The following is a 27932-nucleotide window of genomic DNA, read 5'->3' as shown; positions in this document are numbered from 1 at the left end:
CACTGGTTGATGCAATGGTTGCTAAAATTCTAATAGTTTGCATAATTTCAGTTTGTGACAAAACAAGAAATCAGTGCAGAGCATCATTATACCATCGAAACCAATGTGAAATATCTTTTCAATAACCAAAAATATTATATTTTCAGCTGTTTGAAGCTGGTGCACAAAATCGAAAGTAAAAGACGCAAAAACAAAACTTAAGAACGGGAAGCATAGAAATTCACACAGAACAGATCTACTGCTTCTTAGACTTGCTTTCAATGAGAATGGCAGATCTGTAACGCACAATTCTATGTGAATTTGGTTGGGTTGCCCAAAATGTTACATATTGCAGCTTTAAAGAAAAAGACTAGGCTTGGTGCTTATATTGTTGTTGACAAGCTCTATATTAACCGCAAGCTATACCGAGATGAAAAAGTTACAACTTGGCTTTCTATGTGAATTTGGTCGGGTCACCCAAAAAGTGACATATTGCAGCTTAACAGAAATACAAAAATCATCCTGTGAGGGATTGATCGCTGACGATGAACTACTAATGGCAATTAACTAATTCCAAACTGGTAAATCTCCTGGTTTTGACGGTATACCAATTGAGGTGTAAGAGTTTTATTTAATTTTTTACAGAAAACAAAGAACCTTTGTTCACCTGCTTAAATGTTTCATTTGAACAGGGGGAATGATCAACAACTCAAAGAGATTGACTGATTACACTACTATTGAAGCAGGAAGCAAATGGCCATTATATAAGCTCTGTGCAACTCAAACTGAAGACCCCTCACTTTATGCTGTGACACCCATAATCTATCAAAATGTTTAGCACTTAGAATGACAAGCAAAATGACTGAAAGTGAGAAATCTGGCTTTATTTAGGGTCACTACATAGGTGATAGTATTTTTGTGGAAACTATTGAACATTGTGAAATAGAAGAAAAGGCAAGTGCATATTTTCAAGCATGGTGATGGGCTGCATCATGTTATGAGTATTCTTGTCATCGGCAAGGACTAAGGAGTTTTTGACAAGATGGAATCTCATTTATATAGATGCCTTCAGTATTTGAACTTTGGCAAGTCATTTATTCAATCGTTTAAAGTCTTATATCAGAAACTGGTGAGTAAAGTAGTGAATATTGGGTATATATTTATTTAGAGGGGTTCGACCAAGGGATCCAGTTTCACCTTATTTATTCTTATTAGCTATTGAGATGCTGGCCATTCCAATCAGGAACAATTCCAATATATACGAAACAAAAATATAAACACAACATGTAAAGCGTTGGTCCCATGTTTCATGAGCTGAAATAAAAGATCAGAGATGTTCCATACACAAGAAAAACGTATTTCTCTCTAGTGGATATTTCTCCTTTACCAAGATAATCCATCCACCTGACAGGTATGGCATATCAAGAAGCTGATGAAACAGCATGCTCGTTACACAGGTGCACCTTGTGCGGGGGACAATAAAAGACCACTCTAAAATGTGCAATTTTGTCACACAATACAATACCACCTCAAGTTTTGAAGGAGTGTGCAATTGGCATGCTGTCATCAGGAATGTCCACCATAGCTGTTGCCAGAGAATCTAATGTTAATTTCTCTACCATAAGCCACCTCCAATGTCATTTGAGAGAATTTGGCAGTACGTCCAAGCAGCCTCACAACTGCAGACCACGTGTAATGACACCAGCCTAGGATCTCCACATATGGCTTCTTTGTCCTACGGGATTGTCTTGCGTACCAATGAAGTGGAGCAATGGCCCAGTGGACATGCTTGGCATCCACATTCCAAAAGAAAGAAGGATCTTGTAAAGGAGAACTTAGATTTGAAACTAGCCAAGATTGACAAAATACTATTGCTGTGGAAAGGTAAAGCTTTGTCTTTTATATGGCAGAGTAACCTTGAAAAATACCTTCATTGCCTCTCAGTTGATCTACAGCGCTTCAGAAAGTATTCACACCCCTTTACTTTTTCTACATTTTGTTGTGTTACAGCCTGAATTTTGGACTACACTGGACTACATACATTACCCTATAATGTCAAAATGGAATAATGTTTTTAGAAATGTTTACAAATTAATTAAAAGCTAAAATATCTATAGTCAATAAGTATTCAACCCCTTTGATATGACAAGCCTAAATAAGTTCAGGGGTAAAAATGTGCTTAACAAGTCACATAATACATTGCATGGGTTCTCTCGGTGTGCAATAAGTGTGTTTAGAATGACACAGATTTTATAATGACTACCTCATCCCTGTACCCCACACATACAATTATCTGTAAGGTCCCTCAGTTGAGCAGTGAATTTCAAACAAACACTGATTCAACCACAAAGACCAGGGAGGTTTTCCAATGCCTCGCAAAGAAGGGCACCTATTGGTAGATGGGTAAAAATGTAAACAAGCAGACATTGAATATCCCTTTGGACATGGTGAAGTTATTAATTAAACTTTGGACGGTGTATCAAAACACCCAGTCACTACCAAGACACGGGCATCTTTCCTAACTCAGTTACCGGAGAGGAAGGAAACCGCTCCATGAGGCCAATCATGGCCAATTTCACCATGAGGCCAATGATGACTTTAAAACAGTTCAAGTTTAATGGCTGTGGTAGGAGAAAACTGAGGATGGATTAACAACATTTTAGTTACTCCACAATACTAACATAAATGACATAAATTAAAATAATGAAGCCTGTACAGAATAAATATATTCAAAAACATGCAGCCTGTTTGCAATAAGGCACTAAAGTAAAACTGCAAAAAATGTGGCAAAGAAATTAACTTTATATACTGAATACAAAGTGTTATGTTTCAGATAAGTCCAACATAACACATCACTGAATACCAGGATCATTCAGAGCCATTATCCCCAGGATCATTCAGAGCCAGATCATATGGTTGAATTCAAATACACTGATATATAAAATAAAAATTGGGAATGTGTTTCTGAAAAAGACGATCTTATAATAAAACAAATATCATTGATAGTAATGGGAATTTTACACTGTGCACAATTGTATGGGAACATATTTACTATCAGGTACTGGCAGCAATTCAAACAGAATGGAAGAAAAAGTTAAGGGAAATAAAATAGAAACTGTTTGTAGATCTCATATTAATCTTACAGATGGTTAACTAGAGATAAAGACAAGTACCATTTTCATTTGGGAAAACAACAAATTAGTTGCCTTCCCACACAAATTCAACTCTTACTGGGAAAAGCATGAATAGAACAACAGACTCCACAATCTGAATGTTTCAGTTGAAGATATTGTAAATATTTCTGGCTACTAACAAGATGTTACACATATTGGACATAGAAGAATCCTCTTTCTACTGTTTTTGTCATGTGGAAGTGCTGGATTTGTTACATATTTTCTGGTATTGCTCCATAGTTAACTTTTGGGCAAAGGTACAAGAGTGGTTATTCCCTGTTTTATACGATTTTGTTATTTTTCCACAAACAGTTCTATTGAGTGCAGGGACAGATACAAAACAATATACAATCTATTGATTCTGCTGAGGAAGGTTTTCATTTTTAAAACTCAGAAAATAAATGTTAGTCTTGGACTCTTTCAACCTAACTGTGAAACACTATTATACATTAGATTGCAAAAGAAGGTGTGAGGTCTCCAGATTTTACTGATAAGTGGGACCAAATAACACATCAAGGATGGGCCTTGATTTCATATACAAAAGAAAGGTGCTCCTGATTGCCAGTCAAATGACGATTCTATTTGTTTCATTTTTTTTGTATTTTTTGTATTTGTGGTTGTTTGTATGTTTGCATGTGATTCCTGTTTATGTCCTTTTCTAGTTTAAGATAATTGCTTCTTTTCTTTTGTGTGTCCACAGCACCGAGGTAGTGAACTGAAGAGGGTGGGGTGGTCTGGCGGGTAGTCTGTGGGACCATGAAACTTTAGATCCCACTTCCCTATTGTGGGATGGCTATTTGTAACATCTGTCAAACAAATACAAGCAAAGAAAACACGGCAAAATAATAATTATGTCTCCTTATATTTGTAAACTCAGCAAAAAAAAGAAACATTCCTTTTTTCAGGATCCTGTCTTTCAAAGATAATTCGTAAAAATCCAAATAACTTCATAGATCTTCATTGTAAAGGATTTAAACACTGTTCCCATGCTTGTTCAATGAACTGTCATGACGTTGGCCTGGGGGTAGGTTTATGAGTCATAAATACCTCTTCCCCCCTTTTTCCTCTCTCTACCCTACTGATGTTACATTTGCAAAACCCTTGGGTAACAGAGATTCTGGGAACATCTGAAGGTGGGCGGAAATTAACTATATATTCTGGTAATCCGACCAATTGAACATATGCAGTGGTACTTAATGAATATGATGTAAGTTTGGTTGTCATCTGAGACATTCTCATCAATGATAAAATAACAAACTCTACAGTGGAAAGTCTAAACATCAGTGTTATCGGATTCACATGGAATTGTTGTTCAATTTAAATGTTTGAATATTAAATTATTCGTGATGGGATGAAATGTGATTTAACTTCTAAAATGTGAGATTTGGGTTTTAGGGCTCTGCTCAATCAGTGGCCTGCCCCTGTGAAGGGACATGGGCTATAACACTTTTCAAACACGCCCTCCTCTCCCTTCCTATATAAGCCCTTGACGACGATATAACCTTCTGTTCTGAGGACGACGGTCCAATGTCAGAATGGTTCAGATAATAACTACAGAACGAAGCAAACATCAGTGTGAGCTTTGGTTGTGGTTGGTATGAACTTTGAACTCTTATTCACTACAGCAGTGATACCTCCTAGCCGTTGAGTTAGCAACAGCCGCTGCAAACGAGAGTTAGGAAGGAACAGACAGAGTATCCCGTCTACCACACAACAACGTTACTACAACGTATTCAATTCACCAGCAGAGACATTCTTCAAGCGACAAAGGACTCGGTTGGACAACACTGCCTTCCATCTACCACCAACCTACCGAAGCGCAGCTCAGAGTAAATATTTATTGCATTTTCCTTTTCCAAATGGGCGGTAATTTAGATACTTTATTTACGATAGCACAGCTTCGCCCTTTGTTCCTCAGTCTTCCCGCTCTTTCACTTTCACCCAGCCCCTTTTCTTTTGTGTATCAAGCTGTCATATCTGTTCCGCCCGCTAGGGACGTTTTCCTTTATGACGTAATTTGTAATCAAGTTATGATTTAATTATGTGTATTTAGTAAATAAATAATTAAACCCAATTTTGTATTGCTGATTCAACTTGTTAGCCAGGGTTCGTGCAGATAACTAAGAATTTACAACTTTCAGATGAGACTGAATTAAGATGACGATTAATATTGACTGCTATTGATGTAAAATATTACTAGGTCTTTAAGAGTTTATTCGGAAGATAACAGCTCTATAAATATTATTTTGTGGTGCCCGACTCTCTAGTTAATTAAATTGACATGATAAGCTCAATCAGGTAATATTAATTACGGATAAATTATTTTATAGAATAGCATGTCATATCACTTAATCCGGCAAAGCCAAAGACACGACAGAGCCATAAATAATTAATCAACATGCACCTGTGGAACGGTCGTTAAGACACTAACAGCTTACAGACTGTAGGCAATTAAGGTCAAAGTTATGAAAACTTAGGACACTAAAGAGGCCTTTCTAGTGACTCTGAAAAACACCAAAAGAAAGATGCCCAGGGTCCCTGCTCATCTGCGTGAACGTGCCTTAGGCATGCTGCAAGGAGGCATGAGAACAGCAGATGTGGCCAGGGCAATAAATTGCAATGTCTGTACTGTGTGACTCCTAAGACAGCACTACGGACGGACAGCTGATCGTCCTCGTAGTGGCAGACCACGTGTAACAACACCTGCACAGGATCGGTACATCCTAACATCACACCTGCGGGACAGGTACAGGATGGCAACAACAACTGCCTGAGTTACACCAGGAACTCACAATCCCTCCATCAGTGCTCAGACTGTCCACAATAGGCTGAGAGAGGCTGGACTAAGAATTTGTAGGCCTGTTGTAAGGCAGGTCCTCACCAGATATCATCGGCAACAACGTCCCCCTATGGGCACAAAACCACCGTCACAGGACCAGACAGGACTGGCAAAAAGTGCTCTTTACTGACGAGTCCCGGTCTTGTCTCACCAGGGGTGATGGTCCGATTCACGTTTATCGTCAAAGGAATTAGCGTTACACCAAGGCCTGTACTCTGGAGCGGAATCGATTTGGAGGTGGAGGGTCCGTCATGGTCTGGGGCAGTGTGTCACAGCCTCATCGGACTGAGCTTGTTGTTATTGCAGGCAATCTCAACGCTGTGCGTTATGGGGAAGACCTCCTCCCTCATGTGGTAACCTTCCTGCAGTCTCATCCTGACATGACCCTCCAGCATGACAATGCCACCAGCCATACTGCTCGTTCTTTGCGTGATTTCCTGCAAGACAGGAATGTCAGTGTTCTGCCATGGCCAGCGAAGAGCCCGGATCTCAATCCCATTGAGCACGTCTGGGACCTGTTGGATCGGAGGGTGAGGGCTAGGGCCATTCCCCCCAGAAATGAAGAGGAACTTGCAGGTTCCTTGGTGGAAGAGTGGGGTAACATCTCAGCATGAACTGGCAAATCTGGTGCAGTCCATGAGGAGGAGATGCACTGCAGTACTTAATGCAGCTGGTGGCCACACCAGATACCGACGGTTACTTTTGATTTTGACCCCCCTTTGTTCAGGGACACATTATTCCCTATCTGTTTGTCATATGTCCGTGGAACTTGTTCAGTTTATGTCTCAGTTGTTGAATCTTGTTATGTTCATACAAATATTGACACATGTCAAGTTTGCTGAAAATAAACGCAGTTGACAGTGAAAGGACGTTTCTTTTTTTGCTCAGTTTATAACAAATCGTTTAGTTCCTCTAAATGTGGGGAGGTGGGTAAAATAATAAATCAAGTCTAGCCCATCTCTAACAATGTGTTTTCAGTACCTAACAATATGGAGCCAATGTCCATATGTGTTGATTAAAAAATTAAGTATAATATTTTGGTTAGCCTGAGAAAGGAAACTCAGTCCCTAAAATAATACAAAAATAACCAAGTAGGTCAGCACAGTCAATATTGTATTTCATTTCAACAAAATGGTCATACACTAACATAACTTTGTAGTACAGTACTTTTATTGCACAAAACGATACGTGACAAGTATAATACTATGATAACACTTTACATTTTCTGTAAATCTGGTACACTCCCTTTGATAAATTCCTTTGAGAATACTCTGGAGAAGGTTCAACATTACATTACACACATTTTCACTAATTTACACCAGTGAAGAATTTTTACAAACACCTTCACACCAACCATCACCATATCCTTAACTAGTACTCCATTACATGTCAACACTACACACTATACATGGGCCGTATGCATTTTCTGCTGGTGTATCCTGAGGTAGCTCCTCTCTGAGAACCTCTTCCCACAGTGCGTACAGGCAAACGGCCTCTCTCCCGTGTGGACCTTCAGGTGCATCTTCAGCTGGTGCTGGTGGGAGAACCTCTTCTCACACTGGGGGCAGCTGTAGGGTTTCTCCCCTGTGTGGACCCTTTGGTGTCTCTTTAGATGACCAGCCTGGGCGAAGCGCATGTGACAATGGGTACAGCTGTAGGGTTTCTCCCCTGTGTGCATCCTCTGGTGGATCTCCACCTGTTTCGGGAAACTGAAGGCTTTCCCACAGAAAGAACATGGGAAGCGCTTCTCTTTTCCACCGGATCTACAGATAGCATTACTACTACTGTCATTTGTCATCGGGCTTATATAGCCATTTAGTGTTGAGGTACCGGCATTGTCTGAAGTCTGGTTTAACATAAGGTGAGTGTGAAGAGGACGAAGGCCAGGGAGTGCCTGTGTTGTCGCAGGGTCCATGTTCCAGTTGATAGATCCTATAGAAGGCAGGCTGAAGGCAGCACCTGTTAGGTGGTTAACCAGAGGGGTCATCAGTGTCTCTGAATCACAACTATAGGAGCAGGACGGAGCATCGCTAGCTGAGTCTGTGTCTGTTGTTCTCTCCCCCCGCATACAGACACCTCCCCGTCCCCGCAGACCAAATCTACACCTTGCCCTGGTCTCAGCCAGTCTGTTGTCATGGAGACTAAGTTTGGTTGTTTTGTGTTCGACTGTCTGTTTCTGGTTAACAGTGTTGTTCCCCAGCCTAGAGTTGATGACGCTGTCCCATCCACTGACCTCCACTATGTCACCTCTGGTCCTGGCCTTCTCAGTGATGTCCCCTGGGCCCTTGGTTGAACTCGTCTGGTTCTGGGAATCCAAGATGGCCGCCCAGTCTCCCCTGTTAGCCTCCAGCCAACCACCTGCAAGAAGAGGTTAGAAAATAGACTTATTATTTTTTTTAAATGTCACTTACCAGGTCAGGTTTATACATTAGAAGTTGTGTTTTTGTATGTAAACATAAGTTGTATTGATTTCATTTTTTGAATGAAGAAAAAAATAGCCAGTTGCATCACTATTTCAATTGAAGATCTATTATTGTATGTAGGCTATATGTACACTGAGTATACAAAACATGCTCTTTCCATGACATTGAGATGACAGACTCAAAGGGAGGAGACAGGTTAAAGTATGATGTTTAAGCCTTGAGACATGGCTTGTTTATGTGTGTGCCATTTAGATGTTGAATGGGCAAGACAAAATATTTAAGTGGTGTTGAACGGGTTTGGTAGTAGGTGCCAGGCATAGGGCTGTTGCGGGGACTGTATTACCGCAACACCAGCGGTCACAAGTCATGAAGGCAGTCAAATTCCATGTGACCGTATAGTCACAGTAATTAGGCTTCTCCAAGCTCTGATGCTGCTGCTGGTCTTTAGCGGCCTACCAAACTTGCTAACTGCCTGGTACTCAGCATTCTATTGTCCCTCTAATCAGCAATATATTGTCCCTCTTCATGAGAACCCATGATCTCATGTTGCGCAACATTTCAATAGGCTATGCAATTGCGCAAGAAAACAGAGTGATGGCCTCCTAAAAAGAGGAGGATCCCATCAGCTTCATATAGGCTAGGCCTACTATATTTATTATTAAGCACATTGCTTCTCTTTACAACAGGAGTATAGCCTACCTGGCTGGGAAAAAACGTCCCGTATTCGCTATTTAAGTGCATAGATGACATGTATTTGTCCCCGCTGCCCCTGTTTCGATACAGGTGCATGATAATGGTCGATTCTAAATCAAAACCAATTTCACACATATTATTTAGAGACAAGATTAAATCAAGAATAGCCTATCACTTGTGAATTATAAACTCCAAATAACTTCACAGATCTTCATTGTAAAGGGTTTAAACACTGTTTCCCATGCTTGTTCAATGAACCATAAACAATTCATGAACATGCACCTGTGGAACGGTCGTCATGACACTAACTGCTTACAGACGGTAGGCAAGTAAGGTCACAGTTATGAAAACTTAGGACACTAACGAGGCCTTTCTACTGACTCTAAAAACACCAAAAGAAAGATGCCCAGGGTTCCTGCTCATCTGAGTAAACGTGTCTTAGGCATGCTGCAAGGAGGCATGAGGACTGCAGATGTGGCCAGGGCAATAAATTGCCATGTCTGTACTGTGAGACGCCTAAGACAGCGCTACAGGGAGACAGGACGGACAACTGATCGTCCTCGCAGTGGCAGACCACGTGTAACAACACCTGCACAGGATCGGTACATCCGAACATCACACCTGCAGGACAGGTACTAGATGGCAACAACAACTGCCCAAGTTACACCAGGAACGCACAATCCCTCCATCAGTGCTCAGACTATCCACAATAGGCTGAGAGAGGCTGGACTGAGAGCTTGTAGGCCTGTTGTAAGGCAGGTCCTCACCAGTCATCACCGGGAGCAACGTCGCCTATCGGCACAAACCCACCGTCGCTGGACCAGAAAGGACTGGCAAAAAGTGAGGTTTTGTCTCACCAGGGGTGATGGTCCGATTCACGTTTGTCGTTGAAGGAATGAGCATTACACCGAAGGCCTGTACTCTGGAGCGGGATCGATTTGGAGGTGGAGGGTCCGTCATGGTCTGGGGCGGTGTGTCACAGCCTCATCGGACTGAGCTTGTTGTCATTGCAGGCAATCTCAATGCTGTGCGTTACAGGGAAGACATCCTTCTCCCTCATGTGGTACCCTTCCTGTAGGCTCATCCTGACATGACCCTCCAGCATGACAATGCCATCAGCCATACTGCTCGTTCTGTGCGTGATTTCCTGCAAGACAGGAATGTGTGTTCTGCCATGGCCAGCGAAGAGCTCGGATATCAATCCCATTGAGCACGTCTGGGACCTGTTGGATCAGAGGGTGAGGGCTAGGGCCATTCCCCCCAGAAATGTCTGGAAGCTTACAGGTGCCTTGGTGGAAGAGTTGGTTAACATCTCACAGCAAGATCTGGCAAATCTGATGCAGTCCACGAGGAGGAGATGCACTGCAGTACTTAATGCAGCTGGTGGCCACACCAGATACTGACGGTTACTTTTGATTTTGACCCCCCCTTTGTTCAGGGACACATTATTCCATTTCTGTTAGTCACATGTCTGTGGAACTTGTTCAGTTTATGTCTCAGTTGTTGAATCTTATGTTCATACAAATATTTACATGTTAAGTTTGCTGAAAATAAACGCAGTTGACAGTGAGAGGGCATTTTGTTTCTTTGCTGAGTTTATATTATCACTTGTGTATGATGCCCAACTTAAGAAACAATGCCTTTTTGGGTGACTTTTGTTGGCTGCCGAAAAGTAAATGTGGACAGTTCTTCCCATATCTTCAATATGCACCTCGGAAATGGATAAGGATGCACGCAGTTGCGTCCCCCAATGTGTCAGTCTTCACTTGTAGCCTGTGAGAAAGACCCGATCACGTGACAGAGCGAGCAGCACTCCGGGAGAAGGGCACAACTGCCACTGGCTGCAAAAGGCATGGATTGTTTTAGGGTGCATTACGGCCACACAAAGGGGATACTGCCGGGAAATTCTAGGCATTACCTAATGCTTGTCCAATTGTGAATGTGTGACTGATGTAGCGTGTACAGCGTGCGCAAAAAAACAAAGCAGAGCTCATGCCTTTCAAGCAACTTTTTTCAAATCATCATTATAGTCTCCTCATGCAGCCGTACAATGTATTAAAAATCAAAACATATAGCCCAACATTTGTAGAACAACTAAAGGGACATTAATAACTTTAAATTAAACATATAGGAGGAGTACCTATTTCTTTGTTAACCGCTTGTGCGCACTCTCAAACCGTTTGGAGAAAATATCCTTTATTCAATTGTATTCTTCATACTATAAAATAATGCCACGGAATTCTAAGAAAACCTTGTCTGCTAAATGAACTAGTGTAGCCCACCGCCATTTGGTATAGCCAGATCAGGACATAACATAAGGACAATTCAGAGTATGCTATTCTGTTCTTCTGAAATAGACTACATTTTCTTCATATCATGCTTCTTTAGAGCTGTCTAAAATAAATAATGGATTTATTGTGATGTGTAGGCTATATTAAATGGATTTATTAGACTTTTTCAAATGTAGATGTTCCAAAGGTCAACATCAGTGGCTTGTAGGCTGTGTGTGGTAGCCAGGAGATGCTAAATGTGTTTGTTAATTAATGGTCAATAACTGTGAGGCCGATAGCTATTTGCCACCGGCTGATGGCACTTAGCCAGGCACACCGGTTTGTGTCAAGAACTGCAACGTTGCTAGGTATTTCACACTCAACAGTTTCCCGTGTGTATAAAGACTAGTCCACCCAAAGGACATCCAGCCAACTTGACAAAACCGTGGGAAGCATTGGAGTCAACATGGGCCAGCATCCCTATGGAACGCTTTTGATACCTAGTAGAGTCCATGCCCCGACGAATTGAGGCTGTTCTAAGTGGGCAGGGGAGGGTGCAACTCAATATTAGGAAGGTGTTCTTAATGTTTGGTACACTCAGTGTATTTTTCCCTTACCTTGCTCCCCCATCTTTAGTCTACTCAGCAGGTCAATGCTCTCTGGTTCATCTTCTATTGTCTCCTCTTTGACAATCAGCAGATCAGGCTTCCCATCCTCCATGTCTACTGACTGTAAGAGATACAGAGTGAGAGGATGTTGGATCAAGAAATCTCATATGAGCATCCTGCTATGGAGCATCTTCTGATTGGGCAATGAGGGATTGCTATGAGTACTATGCAAACATGTTAGTTGATGTGATACTATGCAAACCTGTTAGTTGATTCAATTACTTGACACTCTTTAATGGTTTGATAATTCAAAGGCATGGTCCCACAATTAATACACAATTAATCAAGAAAGACCTGGCTCCGTATCCACAAAGAGTCTCAGAGTAGAAGTGCTGACCGAGAATCAGGTCCCCACCCGTCTACATAGCCTTATTCATTATGATCTAAAAGGCTAAACTGATCCTAGATCAGCACTCCTACTCTGAGAGGCTTTGTGGATACGGGCCCTAACCTAATACCATATAGACAGTAGTTTACAGTGGGCTTACCTCAGTGAAATTGTGTGTGGTATTGTGCTGCTCAGTGGGTTCAGGAGGAGGTGTAGTCTGGTTGTCCTCTATGACCATGGTCCCCTCTGGGTTCCCCAGACCCTCCTCACACCCCTCCTCCTTCACCAGCAACACCTCTGGACCCTCCTCCTCCTGGAAGAGAGAGGGTGATACAGATTACACAGACATACAGTCCCTCAGGTACATACACAAACAAGATAATAAACACACTTCACATGGAGGGGCCACACTTGCAAACATAAGCAAGCATTTAAAGTAAAACAGGTTCTCACGTACAAAATGCACAACAGCCAATTAAAATGTTTGTTTTACTTGTATGTGACAGAAAGCTAAATTGTAGCTGGTCCCATCAGATAGCATGGCACACATTAGCCCTTTGTTAACCTCACTAGGTGGCAGCGATGACATCCCAGCACAACTTCTGCAGACAAGTCATATAGTGTTCATGGAAGCGTCCTTAGCAACAAGGCTGTCACGTGTATTTAATTGACTGGTCAAATTGCTCTTTGTGTAAAGTGCCTAGGCAGTGTGAATCTCACGAGTCGCCCCCCCCCCCGCACACAACCACACTGCTATTGTCAAATAATCATGTTGCATAGGCTATATTACATGGACGTGTGCACCTAAATGTAGACCAACGTTTCATATGCATTTTCATAATCTCCTTTGTCACCTGTGCTATGAATTGTCTCAAGGCTTAAAAGTCCTTCTTTAACCTGTCTCCACCTCTTCTGATTGAAGTGGATTTAACAAGTGATGTCAATAACTGATCATAGCTTTCATCTGGTCAGTCAATGTCATGGAAAGAGCAGGTGTTCTTAATGTTTTGTATACTCGGTGTATATTAAAGGGAGTCTCAATGAAAGTCAGAATAAAAAGTCCCATTTTGTGTTTATTAAACATAAACATGGGTTAAATACCCCATATGAAAACCACACATAGACATGTCTAAACCAAAACTATATTCACTTTCTCATTACAGAAGTGTCTTGGGAAAAATGTTTATTGTTGAATAGAAGTAATGAAATAGCCATTTGTAAACATTACAGTACAGACACTATGTAAAATACTTTTCATACTTACATATCACACAATGTTTGGATGCAATATTCTAACGAGGAATATTGAACACTGAAATCTGTGACTCTCGTTATTCCAAATGCATCTGTGGATCTTTTTTGCTGATGTTTTTAAAAATATTTTTTTATTTATACAGGCTTTGATAAAAACGTCAGAAGATATCGAGTGGAATTGGTATGTTTCTATGTTACAGAGTGGAATGTTTTTTCTGCTGGTGTATCCTGAGGTAGCTCCTCTCTGAGAACCTCTTCCCACAGTGTGTACAGGCAAACGGCCTTTCTCCCGTGTGGACCTTCAAGTGCATCTTCAGTTGACCAGCCTGTGTGAAGCGCATGTGACACTGTGAACAGCTGTAAGGTTTCTCCCCTGTGTGGATCCTCTGGTGCCTCTTCAGGGTGTCCTGGCGAGAGAACCTCTTCTCACACTGGGTACAGCTGAAGGGTTTCTCCCCTGTGTGGACCCTCTGGTGCCTCTCCACCTTCTGGGAGCTGCTGAAGCCTTTGTTACAGAACATGCAGAGGAACCGTTTCTCTTTACTACTGCCTGATGTGGCTCCCCCTCCCTGAGCCTGGGCTCTAGCTCTGTCGTTTGAGTTCAATACCTGATCGAAAAGGACACAGCCGTGTGAATCGGAAGGTGCTATCAACGTGGACACTGGGGGGCGATCCTTGAACACGTGTAAAGGGGAGTGGGTGGTGACATTTAGATTTGTCTCCAAGCTTTCCCTGTAATCTAAAAAATCTCTGCCCTGTGAGTGTCCGTCTCCGAGGAGATGATCTGCATTCCATGTGGGAGGAACGTCGCCCTCCACTTTTACAGTCACCTCATCTGCTAATATAACCTCCTCTTTCTTATCTAGGCACCCTTCAGAGTATACACTACTACTGCGCCGGTTCCAGTCCCCTCTAGACAGATTAATCTGTGTCTCTAAACCCAAGGGCATGTTGCCAGGGTCCATCTCTGTATTGTAAGAACAAGACGGATCATCACCGGCAGTGTCTAACGTGTCACCGTCCCCATGGGAATTAACCGTCCTCTGGCTCTGGTGAAATACTGGTAAATATTCGGAGCCGGGAGCAAGAGGACTGCCCAGTTTACTCAGACCCAGTCTCTCTGGGTCTGATCTATGGTTAGATCCTTGGTGTAAGAGCCTGTGTGTTACAGTTAAAGTCTTGGTGTCTGTCTCTGACTTGAGGACGGCGTTCTGTGTTCCACTGACCTCCGTGATGCTGCGTCGGGTCCTAGGTTGCGCTTGGTTGGTGGGGTCCTCCGTGGCTGCAGAGGGCGCTCCAGACTGAATGTCTCTGATGTTCCGTGGGTCCTCCTCTCCTTCAGACCTCTCCTGCTTGACCCCAGGACCTACAGCCTCTGCATCTGCAGACTGACACAAGAACATAACAATATCGTCTCACAAGCTTCCTTATGGCAGATAAAAATGTTTTAAAAAGTTTTACCTTTATTTAACTGAGGATAAATGACGATGATACATGTAAGCAAGTGAATAGCTGAGGGGAGATTTTCTTTACAGGCCACATTTGATAACTGTAATTTTTATATAACACGATTACACTAACCTCTATCACCATAAAATTCTGCGATGTGGTTCCACTCCCCTCATCAACAGTGATTGGTTGGTCATTTCTCCATGTATTGTGTTCCGCTGGCTTCAGAAAGCTTCTGTGGCCTCCAGTGAGATGTCCTTCACCTGAGAGTGTGATTGGGGGATAAGAGGTGGTTAGGTTAGCTACTGTCAATGCTATATTGTACACGTTTGACCCTGTCCACAATTGGTAAGGATGTAAGGTAACACTTCTCATAACTTCTTGATATACTATGTATTGATTATGTTCCATGCATCTTATTGTTTTCATTTAGTAAATAATGGAAAATGCAGTAAATCAAAAATCTGGTTATAATATGATAATGTCTCTGCACAAGCTAAGTAATCGGGGGATTTATTGTCTACGACCCAAAAACGGACAATTCTAGATAACATATGAACACATATAAAGAGGGGAACGGGGCGACAGGCACTGAACTATAAATGAACAGCGACAGGTCGCACAGCCTCTGCCAATTGTACCTCTTGAAATTCCTCTGTATCGGTCAAGGATCTTGACACTACTGGGACGACTGGCGAGGACGCGCTCTCGCATTGTCCTCTCTGCGCGCTCCCGTGCCACCTTCAGTTCCAGTAGTTTCCTCCGCAATGACCTGTTTTCTTTCTGGCTTTGATTTATTTCCAAACGAAACACTGCATAGTCGTCGTCTACAAGTTTACAGATCTCTGCCACGGCGGCATTCGCTAGCACCTCCATGATGGAGGCTATTTGAGTGTGAAAAACCATACAGTTAGCCATTTTTTGCTAACGTTAGCAGCTAGCTAGCTAGCTAGCGTTACCTAGATAACAGCTATAAACCAAGTCCTGTCTCCAACGTGAATTAAACACGATATGGGGTATGATACGATGCAGTTAAATTAGTCATATTTTTAGTTCATGTCTGTTAATATACGTCTAAACAACAACAATAAAAACGATAACGTGGAAATTGTTTTTTCATAACTGTTCACTTCCGTTTACTTCTTTGTGTGAGTTTCCGGCAGACTCGACGTTGTTTTGCGTATTTCCGCCTTTCACAGGGTTACCACAGCCACAAAGTCTAAATAGTCTATATCGTAAAAGTTCATTAAAATACAAAATTACTAAGTGTGTGTGGGGTAAGGTGACAAGGCATCAGGATATATAATAAACAGAGTAGCTGGAGCGTTATTTTATTAAACCTTTATTTTAACAAGGTAGAAATATTGTGCTCTGTATAATACAATATAACTACACGTATTGTTCACACAATTATTTTATAAATACAAAAAATAAAAAACACAGTCATGGGAAGCACAAATAAGTTTGCTAATTTTGTCAACAAAAACGTGGTTGGCAATATCAAAGGGTTTTGTTATGAATGAGCTATCAGCCTCAATGAAGGATGGAGCCGAATTAGCTTTAATGCCTAGAATTTTATTTAAGCACTCGAGATTTTATTATAATTAATAAATTATATCTTATTTCCATTGTATAGTTTCTTCTTGTTTTTGTTTAGTTTAGTTACGTGATTTGTCAATTTACTGTATGGTTGCCAATCTGCTGTGTTGCCAGACTTATTTTCCATTCCCTTAGTGTACAGGCAAAAAACCTCACTCCTGTTTGGACCTTCAGGTGCCTCTTCAGATGGTGCTGGTGTAAGGACAGAAGCTGGGAGACGAGAAACAAGTGCAGTGAGTGAACATTTAATAAATAACCGACATGAAACAAACAAGGACAGTGTCTGGACAGGGGAAACAAAGGCAATAATGCTGACACCGGGTGTTGAGTATCTGGAGCACATTATCTGGAGCACATTATTGCATCAGCATGTGGGTTCGATTACAGGCTGAAAATGACCAGAAACAAAGAACTTTGTTCTGAAACTCATCAGTCTATTCTTGTTCTGAGAAACTAAGGCTATTCCATGCAAGATATTGCCAAAAAACGGAAGATCTCATACAACGCTGTGTACTACTCCCTTCACAGAACAGCGCAAACTGGCTCTAACCAGAATAGAAAGAGGAGTGGGAGGCCCCGGTGCACAACTGAGCAAGAGGACAAGTAAATTAGTGTCTAGTTTGAGAAACCGATGCTTCACATGTCCTCAACTGGCAGCTTCATTAAATAGTACATGCAAAACTCCAGTCTCCACATCAACAGTGAAGAGGCGACTCCGGGGTACTGGCCTTCTAGGGAGAGCTGCAAAGAAAAAAGCCATATCTCAGACTGGCCAATGAAAAGAAAGGATTAAGATGGAAAAAAGAACACAGACACTGGACAGAGGAACTCTGCCTAGAAGGCCAGCATCCCGGAATCGCCTCTTCACTGTTGATGGGGAGACTGGTGTTTTGCGGGTTCAAGTAAGAGACACATCTCAATATCAACTGTTCAGAGGAGAGACTGTGTGATTCAGGCCTGCTGGAGTGGTGTAAAGCTTGCAGCCTTTGGACTCTGAAGCAGTGGAAACGCGTTCTCTGGAGTGATGAATCAAGCTTCACCATCTGGCAGTCCGACGGACGAATTTGGGTTGGCGGATGCCAGGAAAATGCTACCTGCCAGAGTGCATAGTGCCAAAAGTAAAGTTTGGTGGAGGAGGAATAATGGTCTGTTTTTCATGGTTTGGGCTAGGCCCTATAGTTTCCATTGAAGGGAAATCTTAACGCTACAGCATTCAATGTAGTGGAGCAGGTTGAGAGCTTCAAGATCCTTGGTGTCCACATCACCAACGAACTATCATGGTCCAAACACACCAACAGTCATGAAGAGGGCACGACAACATCTATTCCCCCTCAGGCGACTGAAAATATTTTGAAATGGGTCCTCAGATCCTCAAAATGTTCTACAGCTGCACCATCCTGACTGGTTGCATCAATGCCTGGTATGGCAACTGCTCGGCCTCCGACCGCAAGGTACTACAGAGGGTAGTACATACGGCCCAGTACATCACTCGGGCCAAACTTCCTGCCAGTACATCACTGGGGCCAGGACCTCTGTACCAGGCGGTGTCAGAGGAAGGTCCTAAAAATGGCCAAAGTCTCCAGCAACCCTAGTCATAGACTGTTCTCTCTGCTACCGCATGACAAGCGGTACCGGAGCACCAAGTCGAGGTCCAAAAGGCTTCTTAACAGCTGCTACCCCTAAGTCATAAGAGTCCTGCACATTTTGGAGAATATTCAGAGGTGGAAACTTTCCATAAAAAAAAAAAAATTGCATTGGGTATATTTTCCATATCATATGGAGACAGAAACATAAACACTGTACCTTATCATAAGGAGACATAATTGCAAATTATTAAATGCTTCCAATATATATATTTTTTTTTTTGAATTGAACTTAAATTAAATGAGTTGACTCTTCACATGGGATGATTTCACTGAACAACAAAAAAAAGGGAATATTGAATGATCCCCAATGATCCATCGCATCTCCCAAATACATCTGTAAAATTATAGTCTAGAAACTAAAGCTTTGGTTGTCTTCCTCTCAGGTTTCCATGTCTTCTCCCTGGACGACCTCAATGTTCACCTCTTGAACATCAGACTCTGAGGCCTCATCTTCACTGTCACCTTTTAACCTTGTTGAGGATGGCTCGTTGTCAGACTCAAAAAGGCTACAATTTGCCCGGATGGCCACCAATTTTTCAACCCTTGTATTGGACAACCTGTTGCGTGCTTTGGTGTGTGTGTTCCCAAACAAGGACCAGTTGGGCTCCGAGGTGGATGATGTTGGTGGGATTTGGAGGAGGATGGAGGCAACAGGGGAAAGAGCGTCAGATCCACAAAATCCCTTCCACCAGGTGTCTGATGAGATATGTTGCCACGACTGCCATATTGCATCTCCATGCCAAAGCTCTTGCTTGAAAGTGTTGTAGTAAAACGCCAAATGGATCTACCTCCTGGTCCTCTTCCCCTGTCTTACCCACCAAGGGTAGAGACAGAGATGACCTCGCCTACTGAAATACCGGATTGGGCAAAGCCACCAGAGGATGACTCAAGCCAACCAACTACTGAACCTGACTGGTGTCAGGAAGAATCACCCTCTGCCTCAAGTGACACCTCTGAATGGGAACAGCTGATAGACTCATTGTTGCTAGAGTAATGGGCTTTGTCATAACCAGAGGCCCATATATGCACTGAAAGACAAGTATTTCCTCATTGTTGCTAGAGTAATGGGCTTTGTCATAACCAGAGGCCCATATATGCACTGAAAGAAAAGTATTTCCTGTTGTAAGATATGTCATCACCCTCTCTGCTCTGAGGGAATGGGAGGAGCAGCAGATCGGGTGCAGAGAATCAAAAGGTATATAAAGAGACATTTGCCATTACTTTGGTGCTGACTTCTTGAATTCTGAATTCATTTAGGCAACCATTTGACTTCAGGTAATTGCCACCTGACTCAAATTACTTAAAGATTCTAACTTGCTGGATACCAGGGTAAGAGTCTGTTTACCTATCGACCAGTTGACCCTGTGTGCAGCATACCGTTGGACCGAGTGTACCGTTGTGCCAAAGTCTTAATTGACCAGGAACACTGTAGCACCGGCCGGGTTGCTTGCCCCAGACACTGCGGTAGATCAACGGCAGAATTACCACCTGCTGAGAACGGTTGGAAAGTTGTTCGAATCGACTCTGTCTCCGACTGACCCAGTGACACGTGTACTGTTGTAGCACAGTGCCTTGCCCTGGAATCGCGGTTGCAGGTTATTTGACAATACTATCCAGCCTGAGGGCAGGTTAGAGTACTCAGGCTAACTTGAATCTCGAAATTTAGTTGAACCAATGATTCCTCATGGGAGAGATCGATACATAAACTAAATTCTCAGAACTCTGATCGATTGAAACTCTGCTCCTGATCTCGTGGGTCTCCTCGTCATCTCTCAAATTTAATTAAATAACTATTATAAGCATTTAATATAGAGATAAGTGTTATCATTGTACCAGGCATTTTATAGAGCATTAAGGCAATTGCATGTTTTTGATTAACGCTGTGTGTGACCGAGTAACAATTGTGTATTTTGAAGTGTGTTTGATTGTAAGACAAAAAACAGAGTGTTTTCAAAAATAAACGGTAGTCTTATTTTGTCTCGAGTAAACGGTTCTCTCAAAGACAGTTAACGGCACGGGAGATAACAACTCTGACACTCCCCGCTACCGGGACACTGGAAACGGAGATCAGTACTCTATGATAGAATGAGTTACTATTAAAAGACAAAGAGGAAGGTGTGTCCAGTAGTGATTCATTTAATCGATCTATCTAAGTTTTATTTTCCAAGCGATACATAGCCGACGGGCAGAGTAGTGAGACTAAGTTGACTAAAGGTCTTCACACTTTAAACTAGATACATCACAGAGGGGAAACACTCAACCACAGGGAAATCATATAGAGACTGGTAGGACTAGTGCTTAATAATAACTCAAGGACCAATTAGTGGTGAAACAAAGAGTCTAGAGGATAAAGGTGGGGTTCACACATCCCAGCTAGAGCTAGACCGTTGAGAGTGACAAGGCAAAAGACCTCTCTACGCGGACAACGCTTCAATATAGAAAGAGAGGCAGGGCTACGCGAGCGGTCCTGGTTATACCGAGATAACCTGAAGTACCTATAGTGCCCTGTCCAATCCAGGGAACGGGACGCTAACCACCTCTAGCACCCCGCTGCCGGCCAAGGGGCGGGGCTGAAGGTTTCGTATCGCGACAGTGTACTTCGCCAGACTGCCAAGAACCTTGCCCTCATCCGGGCCATGGTGGTATCTGCACCAGACAGGATGCTCTTGCCAGCATACTTGGGGTCCAACATGTACGCTGCGGCGTGCATGGACTTCCGGCAGAAGTCTTCACTTCTGATGCAACAGTGAAGTGGGCAGGGCAGTACGGATTTCTTCTCTTACTTCTGCAAGCAGAGTCTGAACATCAGGCAGGATGTTCAGTCCATACTGTGATATGGCCATTTCTTGGAAAGAATCCTTCCCCTCCAGGAGACTGTCAAACATGATGACAACATCACCCCAATGGGTGTTTCTGGGAAGCTTCAATGTGGTGCCCTTATTCTTCTCACTTTGCTTGGTGAGGTAGATTGCTGCTACCTAACCATTTCCTTGGCTCTCTTGTAGAGTGTATCCATTGTTTTCAGTGCCATGATGTCATTGAGGAGCAGATTCAATGCATGAGCAGCACAGCCAATGGGTGTGATGTGTGGGTAGGACTCCTCCACTTTACACCAAGCAGCCTTCATTTTCACAGCATTGTCTGTCACCAGTGCAAATACCTTCTGTGGTCCAAGGTCATTGATGACTTCCTTCAGCTCATCCGCAATGTAGAGACCGGTGTGTCTGTTGTCCCTTGTGTCTGTGCTCTTATAGAATACTGGTTGAGGGGTGGAGATGATGTAGTTGATTATTCCTTGCCCACAAATATTCAACCACCCATCAGACATGATTGCAATACAGTCTGCTTTCTCTATGATTTGCTTGACCTTTACTTGAACTCTGCATCCAGTAAATGAGTAGATAAAGCATGTCTCGTTGGAGGGGTGTATGCTGGGCAAAGAACATTCAGAAATGTATTTCAAATACACATTGTCTGTAAGCATCAGAGGCGAACAAGTTGCATACACAGCTCGAGCAAGACATTCATCAGCATTTCTTTGACTACGATCCTCCATAGAGTAAAAAAAAACTGCTGATTCCAGGATTACCATGAGCTGTTACTATCGATAAGGTTTCTGATTCATCATTTTCACCTTGAATAGAAGTAGAGGGACTTTTGTCAGAGGTTGCTTGTTGTGAGTGCTAAGGGAACTTTATGCACTTGGCCAGATGATTCTGCATCTTTGTTGCATTCTTCACATATGATTTGGCACAGTATTTGCAAATGTACACAACTTTTCCTTCTACATTAGCTGCAGTGAAATGTCTCCACACATCAGATAGTGCCCAAGGCATTTTCCTGTAAAGATTAGAAAAAAATTAAATAAATACAATTCCATGTAGAGATAAATAGTTAAGCAGTTAGATTAAACAACTCCTTTGTAAGATAAATGTTTTAAATGAAACATGTATGGAAAGAGGCGAATTAACACTCCTCAGTTAGCAGGCTCAAGCAACCCACATGGTAGCAAAAACTATCAGAAATTGTTAACAAGTTAGAATATATTCACCCCACCCATTATTGTAATTGAAAGGTACCAGAAAGCATGTAGTCCTTGGCTCAGACAGTGTAGTAGTGTGGCCTCAATAGCATCTCATTAGTGTGAAAGATCTTTAGAATCAGCTGTACATGTGATGGAAGAGTGCACTGGGCATTCAGAGGTTTGCAATTCCATTGAATTGGGGATGATTTAACCAAAATATGCCACAAAACCTAGAATTGCCTCATGTGTATCCCACAAAAAAAGCTTCACTGTTATAAGATAACTTTTTTGATGAATTTAAGCAAAATTCCACAAATTCCAAGGCTTAATAATTTTAACTTCCCATGGAAAATTTCTGGAAAAGTTCCAATTAATTAGGGACGATTTCAAGTTTTCATAACAAATCGTTAATCTGCATTTTTGGACTCCGATTATGGCCGATTACATTGCATTCCACAAGGAAACTGCGTGGCAGGCTGACCACCTGTTACGCGAGTGCAGCAAGGAGCCAAGGTAAGTTTCTAGCTAGCATTAAACTTATCTTGTAAAAAACAATCAATCTTCACATAATCCCTAGTTAACTACACATGGTCGATATTACTAGGTTAACTAGCTTGTCCTGCGTTGCATATAATCAATGTGGTGCCTGTTAATTTATCATCGAATCACAGACTACTTCGCCAAACTGGGGATGATTTAACAAAAGCACAATCGTTGCATGAATATACCGAACCATAAACATCAATGCCTTTCTTAAAATCAATGCAGAACTATATTCGCGGAACTATATTTTTTTAAACCTGCAAATTTAGTTGAAAGAAATTCATGTTAGCAGGCAATATTAACTAGGGAAATTGTGTCACTTCTCTTGCGTTCATTGCACGCAGAGTCAGGGTACAGTGGGAGAACAAGTATTTGATACACTGCCGATTTTGCAGGTTTTCCTACTTACAAAGCATGTAGTGGTCTGTAATTTTTATCATAGGTACACTTCAACTGTGAGAGACGGAAACTAAAACAAAAATTCAGAAAATCACATTGTATGATTTTTAAGTAATTAATTAGCATTTGTGTTGTGATAGAGCCTGGAATCAAACCAGGGTCTGTAGTGATGCCTCTAGCACTGAGATGCAGTGCTTTAGACCGCTGCGCCACTCTGGAGCCCTCTCTAGCCACACTGCTCCGATTTCTCCACATTGTGGACACTCCTATGTCTGATAAGGCTACTCCGGAAGGAGAAGCTCTTGTAACATAGTTTGCACTTGAAGGGCCTCTCCTTGGTGTGAACGGTCTGGTGCTCCTTCACATAGTTTGCCTCAGCGAAGCGCTTCCCACATGTAGAGCAGGCGTAAAGCTTGTCAGCGTCTGTCCTAATGCTAGGCCTCCCACGTTGTGACCCAATGACACCAGAGGTAGAAGCAGGAGCGACCACCCTCAGGTGGTTCGTCTTTGAGCTCCCTCCTTGACCTCTAGCCATTGTTTGGGTGTTGTTGGGATTGTGTGCTGTGTTATAGGCTAGGTACCTCTTGTGGTGAACGGCCATCCTGACCTTGTCTGTATTAGTGGGGTAACCATGAGGTAACTGAGGAAGGCTAGACCCAGGTCCAGGCTTTCTATGAACCCAGTCACCAGGTATTAGAGGAGACTCTGAAGGAGAAGACAGATTTCCTGATAGACTACCACCATGAGAGTCTCCCACCACTCTCTGTGAAGGCTGAAGCCCAGGGTGACCTGCTCTGTTCATTGTGGATACTGTGGTGTTTGTATCATAGGAACAGGAGGGTCTATCTCTATCAGCCCCAGGCCCTGCTTCATCCTTGCACTGAGACTGTGAAGAGAAGGGTCTGGGCTGCAGACTGGATCCCTGACTGGAGCCTCTATCTCTCTGATGACCACCAGGACTGAGGTTGTTCAGTCCACTTGTCCACTGGTTGTGTATTGTGTGGTGGTGGAGTCTCTGTCCCTCGTGGTTCGGTCCTTGTTCCGACTCTGGAAGGAAGAGTGATGGCCCCTGATCTATGGTTCTGATCCGGGGCCATGGTTTGTGACCAGCCACCTCAGAGGTCCAGTATTTCCAGCCAGCAACACCGGATATCAGCAGGTCCTCATGGACTGCAGACTTTAAACACAAATTTAACAGAAAAGTATAACGTTTTACATAACAAACTTTGCGGTACACACAAAAATATGACATTATAAAATGTTTACCACAGTCTAGCCCATATCAAACACTGTGATTCAAGTACCTACATTTTTTTTATTTTACCTTTATTTAACTAGGCAAGTCAGTTAAGAACAAATTCTTATTTTCAATGACGGCCTAGGAACAGTGGGTTAACTGCCTGTTCAGGGGCAGAACGACAGATTTGAACCTTGTCAGCTCTGGGATTTGAACTTGCAACCTTGGAGCCATTGGAGTGTATTATAAATACATAAATATAAATAATGTCCATATGTGTTGATTACATTTTTTTATAATGTTTTGTTTCACTGAGATAAGGGAAACTCAGTCGCTGCAATTATTTTTTTTAATTGTCTCTCAATTTTGTAATTCAGCTCAACAAAATAAATGGTCATACAGTTAAATCTAGAACCTTCACTTTAATAGAATACATTTTTAAATATTTTGAGGGACAAATGTAATAAGACACTTGGTATTTCACTATAAACCACAGCATCAAACAGGACAAGGTTCTCACTTTTCATCAGTGAAGCATTTTTACAGACACCATCCATCACCATATCATCTACTCTGCCTCATCATACACATTATTTCCTCACTTCCCTACTACATACAAAACCAACAGAATTAATTACATGGGCCGTGTGCATTTTCTGCTGGTGTATCCTGAGATAGCTCCTCTGTGAGAACCTTTTCCTGCAGTGTATACAGGAGAACGGCCTCTCTCCCTTGTGGAACTTCAGGTGGATCTTCAGATGGTGCTGGTGGGAGAACCTCTTCTCATAGTGGGGGCAGCTGCAGGATTTCTCCCCTGTGTGGACCCTCTGGTGCCTCTTCAGGTTGGATGTGTCTGGTAAACTGGCCCGGCACAGGTGGCACCCGAATGGTTTCTCCCCCTTGTCCATCCTCTGGTGGATCTCCACCTGCTTGGGGAAACTGAAGGCTTTCCTACAGAACGAACACAGGATGCGCTTCTCCTTGCCACTATGTTTTCTGATAGCACTACTACTGTAATTTGTCAATGGGCTTGTCTGAGGTCTGGTTTAACATTAGGAGAGTGTGAGGAGGATGAAGGCCAGGGGGTGTCTGTGTTGTTGCAGGGTCCATGTTCCAGTTGATAGATCCTATAGAAGGCAGGCTGAAGGCAGCACCTGTTAGGGTGTTAACCTGAGGCACCATCAGTCTCTCTGAATCACAACTATAGGAGCAGGATGGAGCATCGCTAGCAGAGCCTGTGTCTGTTCTCTTCCGCTGCATATGGACACCTCCCTGTCTCTGCAGACCAAATCTACACCTCACCCTGTTCTTAGCTAATCTGTTGTCATGGAGACTAAGTTTGGTTGTTGTTTTGTGTTCGTCAGTCTGTTTCTGGTTGTGGTTAACAGTGTTGTTCCCCAGTCCAGAGTTGAGGACGCTGTCCCATCCACTGACCTCCACTATGTTGCCTTTGGTCCCGGCTTGCCCGGTGATGTTGTCCCCTGGGCCCTTGGCTGCACCCGTATGGTAATCCAATATGGCCGCCCAGTCGCCTCTGTTATCGTCCAGCCAACCACCTCCATGAAGAGTTTAGAAAATAGACTTTACAAACATGGCAGAGAACTCTACATTTGGATTTTTTTGTCATCAATAATAGCCAGGTGCATCACTATTCCCACTGAAGATCTATTACTACATGTAGGCTATATGTATTTCTCTCTTACCTTGCTCCCCCATCTTTAGTCCACTCAGCAGGTCAATATTCTCTGGTCTGTCTTCTATTGTCTCCTCTTTGACCAGCAGCAGATCAGGCTTCCCATCCTCCATGTCTACCGACTGTAAGAGATACAGAGTGAGAGGATGTTGGATCAAGAAATCTGATATGAATACCCTGCTATGGAGCATCTTCTGATTGGACAATGAGTAATTAATCAAGACCTGGCCCTTATCCATACCTCAGTGAGACTGTGTGTGGTCCTGTGCTGCTCAGCTGGTTCCTCTGTGGGTTCAGGAGGAGGTGTAGTCTGGTTGTCCTCCATGACCATGGTCTCCTCAGGGTTCCCCAGACCCTCCTCCTCCTTCACCAGCAGCACCTCTGGACCCTTCGCCTCCTGGAAGAGACAGGTGATACAGATTACACAGACATACACTCCCTCAGGTATGTACACACAGATAAACACAATTTCAACATGGAGTGTTTACCCATCCCCACTACGTTTGAGTCCTATACTGTAGTTACAGAATGACTTCATTGTTGTTAAACCCATCATGGTGGATATAAATATGTTATGGGTAAATATGAGTCAGCTATAAGTCAAAAGTCAAACCTGACTAAACTATTTTGATGTACAGTAGGTGTTAGTTATGTGGGTATTTGTAGGTATATTTAGTAAGTGTATATTGGTTAGGAAGCGCTGTCGGGTGTATGCAGAATAGGGTGAGATCAGATTTACTAAAGAGAGTCTCAATGAAAGTCTTATACTGAAAAGTCCCATTTTGTGTTTATTAAACATAAACAAGTTTGAAATATACCATATGAAAACCACACACATGTCTAAAAAAAAAATCTGCGTTCATTTTCTCATTAAAAGTGTCTTGGGAAAAAAATAGTAATTGAATGGAAGCAGTGAAATATGCATTTGTGAACATCATATACAGTACAAACACAATATATAGCAGACTTTGTAGGCTTATACAGTGGGGCAAAAAAGTATTTTGTCAGCCACCAATTGTGCAAGTTTTCCCACTTAAAGATGAGAGGCCTGTAATTTTCATCATAGGTACACATCAACTATGACAGACAAAATGAAAAAAAAAAAAATCCAGAAAATCACATTGTAGTATTTTTAATGAATATATCTGCAAATAATTTTTTTTTCTTCACATTTTCTGTCATAGTTGAAGTGTACCTATGATGAAATATATATAATATAATAATATATGCCATTTAGCAGACGCTTTTATCCAAAGCGACTTACAGTCATGTGTGCATACATTCTACGTATGGCCTCATCTTTAAGTGGGAGAACTTGCACAATTGGTGGCTGACTAAATACTTTTTTGCCCCACTGTATATCCATTATATATCACACAATGTCTGGATGCAATACTCTACTGAGGAATATTCAACACTGAAATCTGTAACTCTCGTTATACCAAATTAATCCGTGGGTCTTTTCTGCTGACAACAATAAATTAATCTTTGTCTTTAATGCAGGGTTTCATCTAAATATCATCTAAATATCAGAAGCTATCGAGTGGAATGGTTACTTTTCATGTTATAGAGTGGAATGTTTTTTCTGCTGGTGTATCCTGAGGTAGCTCCTCTCGGAGAACCGCTTCCCGCAGTGCGTACAGGCAAACGGCCTTTCTCCCGTGTGGACCTTCAGGTGCGTCTTCAGCTGGTGCTGGCGAGAGAACCTCTTCTCA

At 42.4% G+C, this 27932-nt stretch overlaps 2 protein-coding genes and 1 long non-coding RNA gene across 4 annotated transcripts in view; 1 reads left to right on the top strand and 2 right to left on the bottom strand.

Moving 5' to 3' along the window:
• LOC118395619 (zinc finger and SCAN domain-containing protein 12-like) overlaps positions 1–27932 on the bottom strand; it is a 142118-nt gene that overhangs the window by 58447 nt on the left and 55739 nt on the right. The window lies entirely within an intron of this gene.
• Positions 1–27932, bottom strand: part of LOC118395644 (uncharacterized) — an 82491-nt gene that overhangs the window by 50952 nt on the left and 3607 nt on the right. Inside the window, exons 1-3 of one of the 2 annotated variants that reach the window (XM_052465107.1) lie at positions 15718–16245; positions 15209–15339; positions 14854–15015 (exon numbers count right to left, since the gene is read on the bottom strand). In XM_052465107.1, coding sequence (XP_052321067.1) covers positions 14854–15015; positions 15209–15339; positions 15718–15994 — 570 coding nt within the window. In that variant the 5' untranslated portion in view covers positions 15995–16245. Of the gene's footprint in view, positions 1–14853; positions 15016–15208; positions 15340–15717; positions 16246–27932 lie in introns of those variants that run through there. The other variant, XM_052465108.1, reaches the window with a different exon arrangement.
• Positions 16525–20296, top strand: LOC127908093 (uncharacterized). Its single transcript, XR_008066174.1, has 2 exons — positions 16525–16908; positions 18705–20296. It is a non-coding gene; the product is annotated as an uncharacterized LOC127908093 (long non-coding RNA).

The sequence above is a fragment of the Oncorhynchus keta genome, chromosome 16 (genome assembly GCF_023373465.1).
Source record: "Oncorhynchus keta strain PuntledgeMale-10-30-2019 chromosome 16, Oket_V2, whole genome shotgun sequence".
NCBI lineage: Eukaryota > Metazoa > Chordata > Actinopteri > Salmoniformes > Salmonidae > Oncorhynchus > Oncorhynchus keta.
This window is presented reverse-complemented; position numbering and strand designations above follow the sequence as displayed.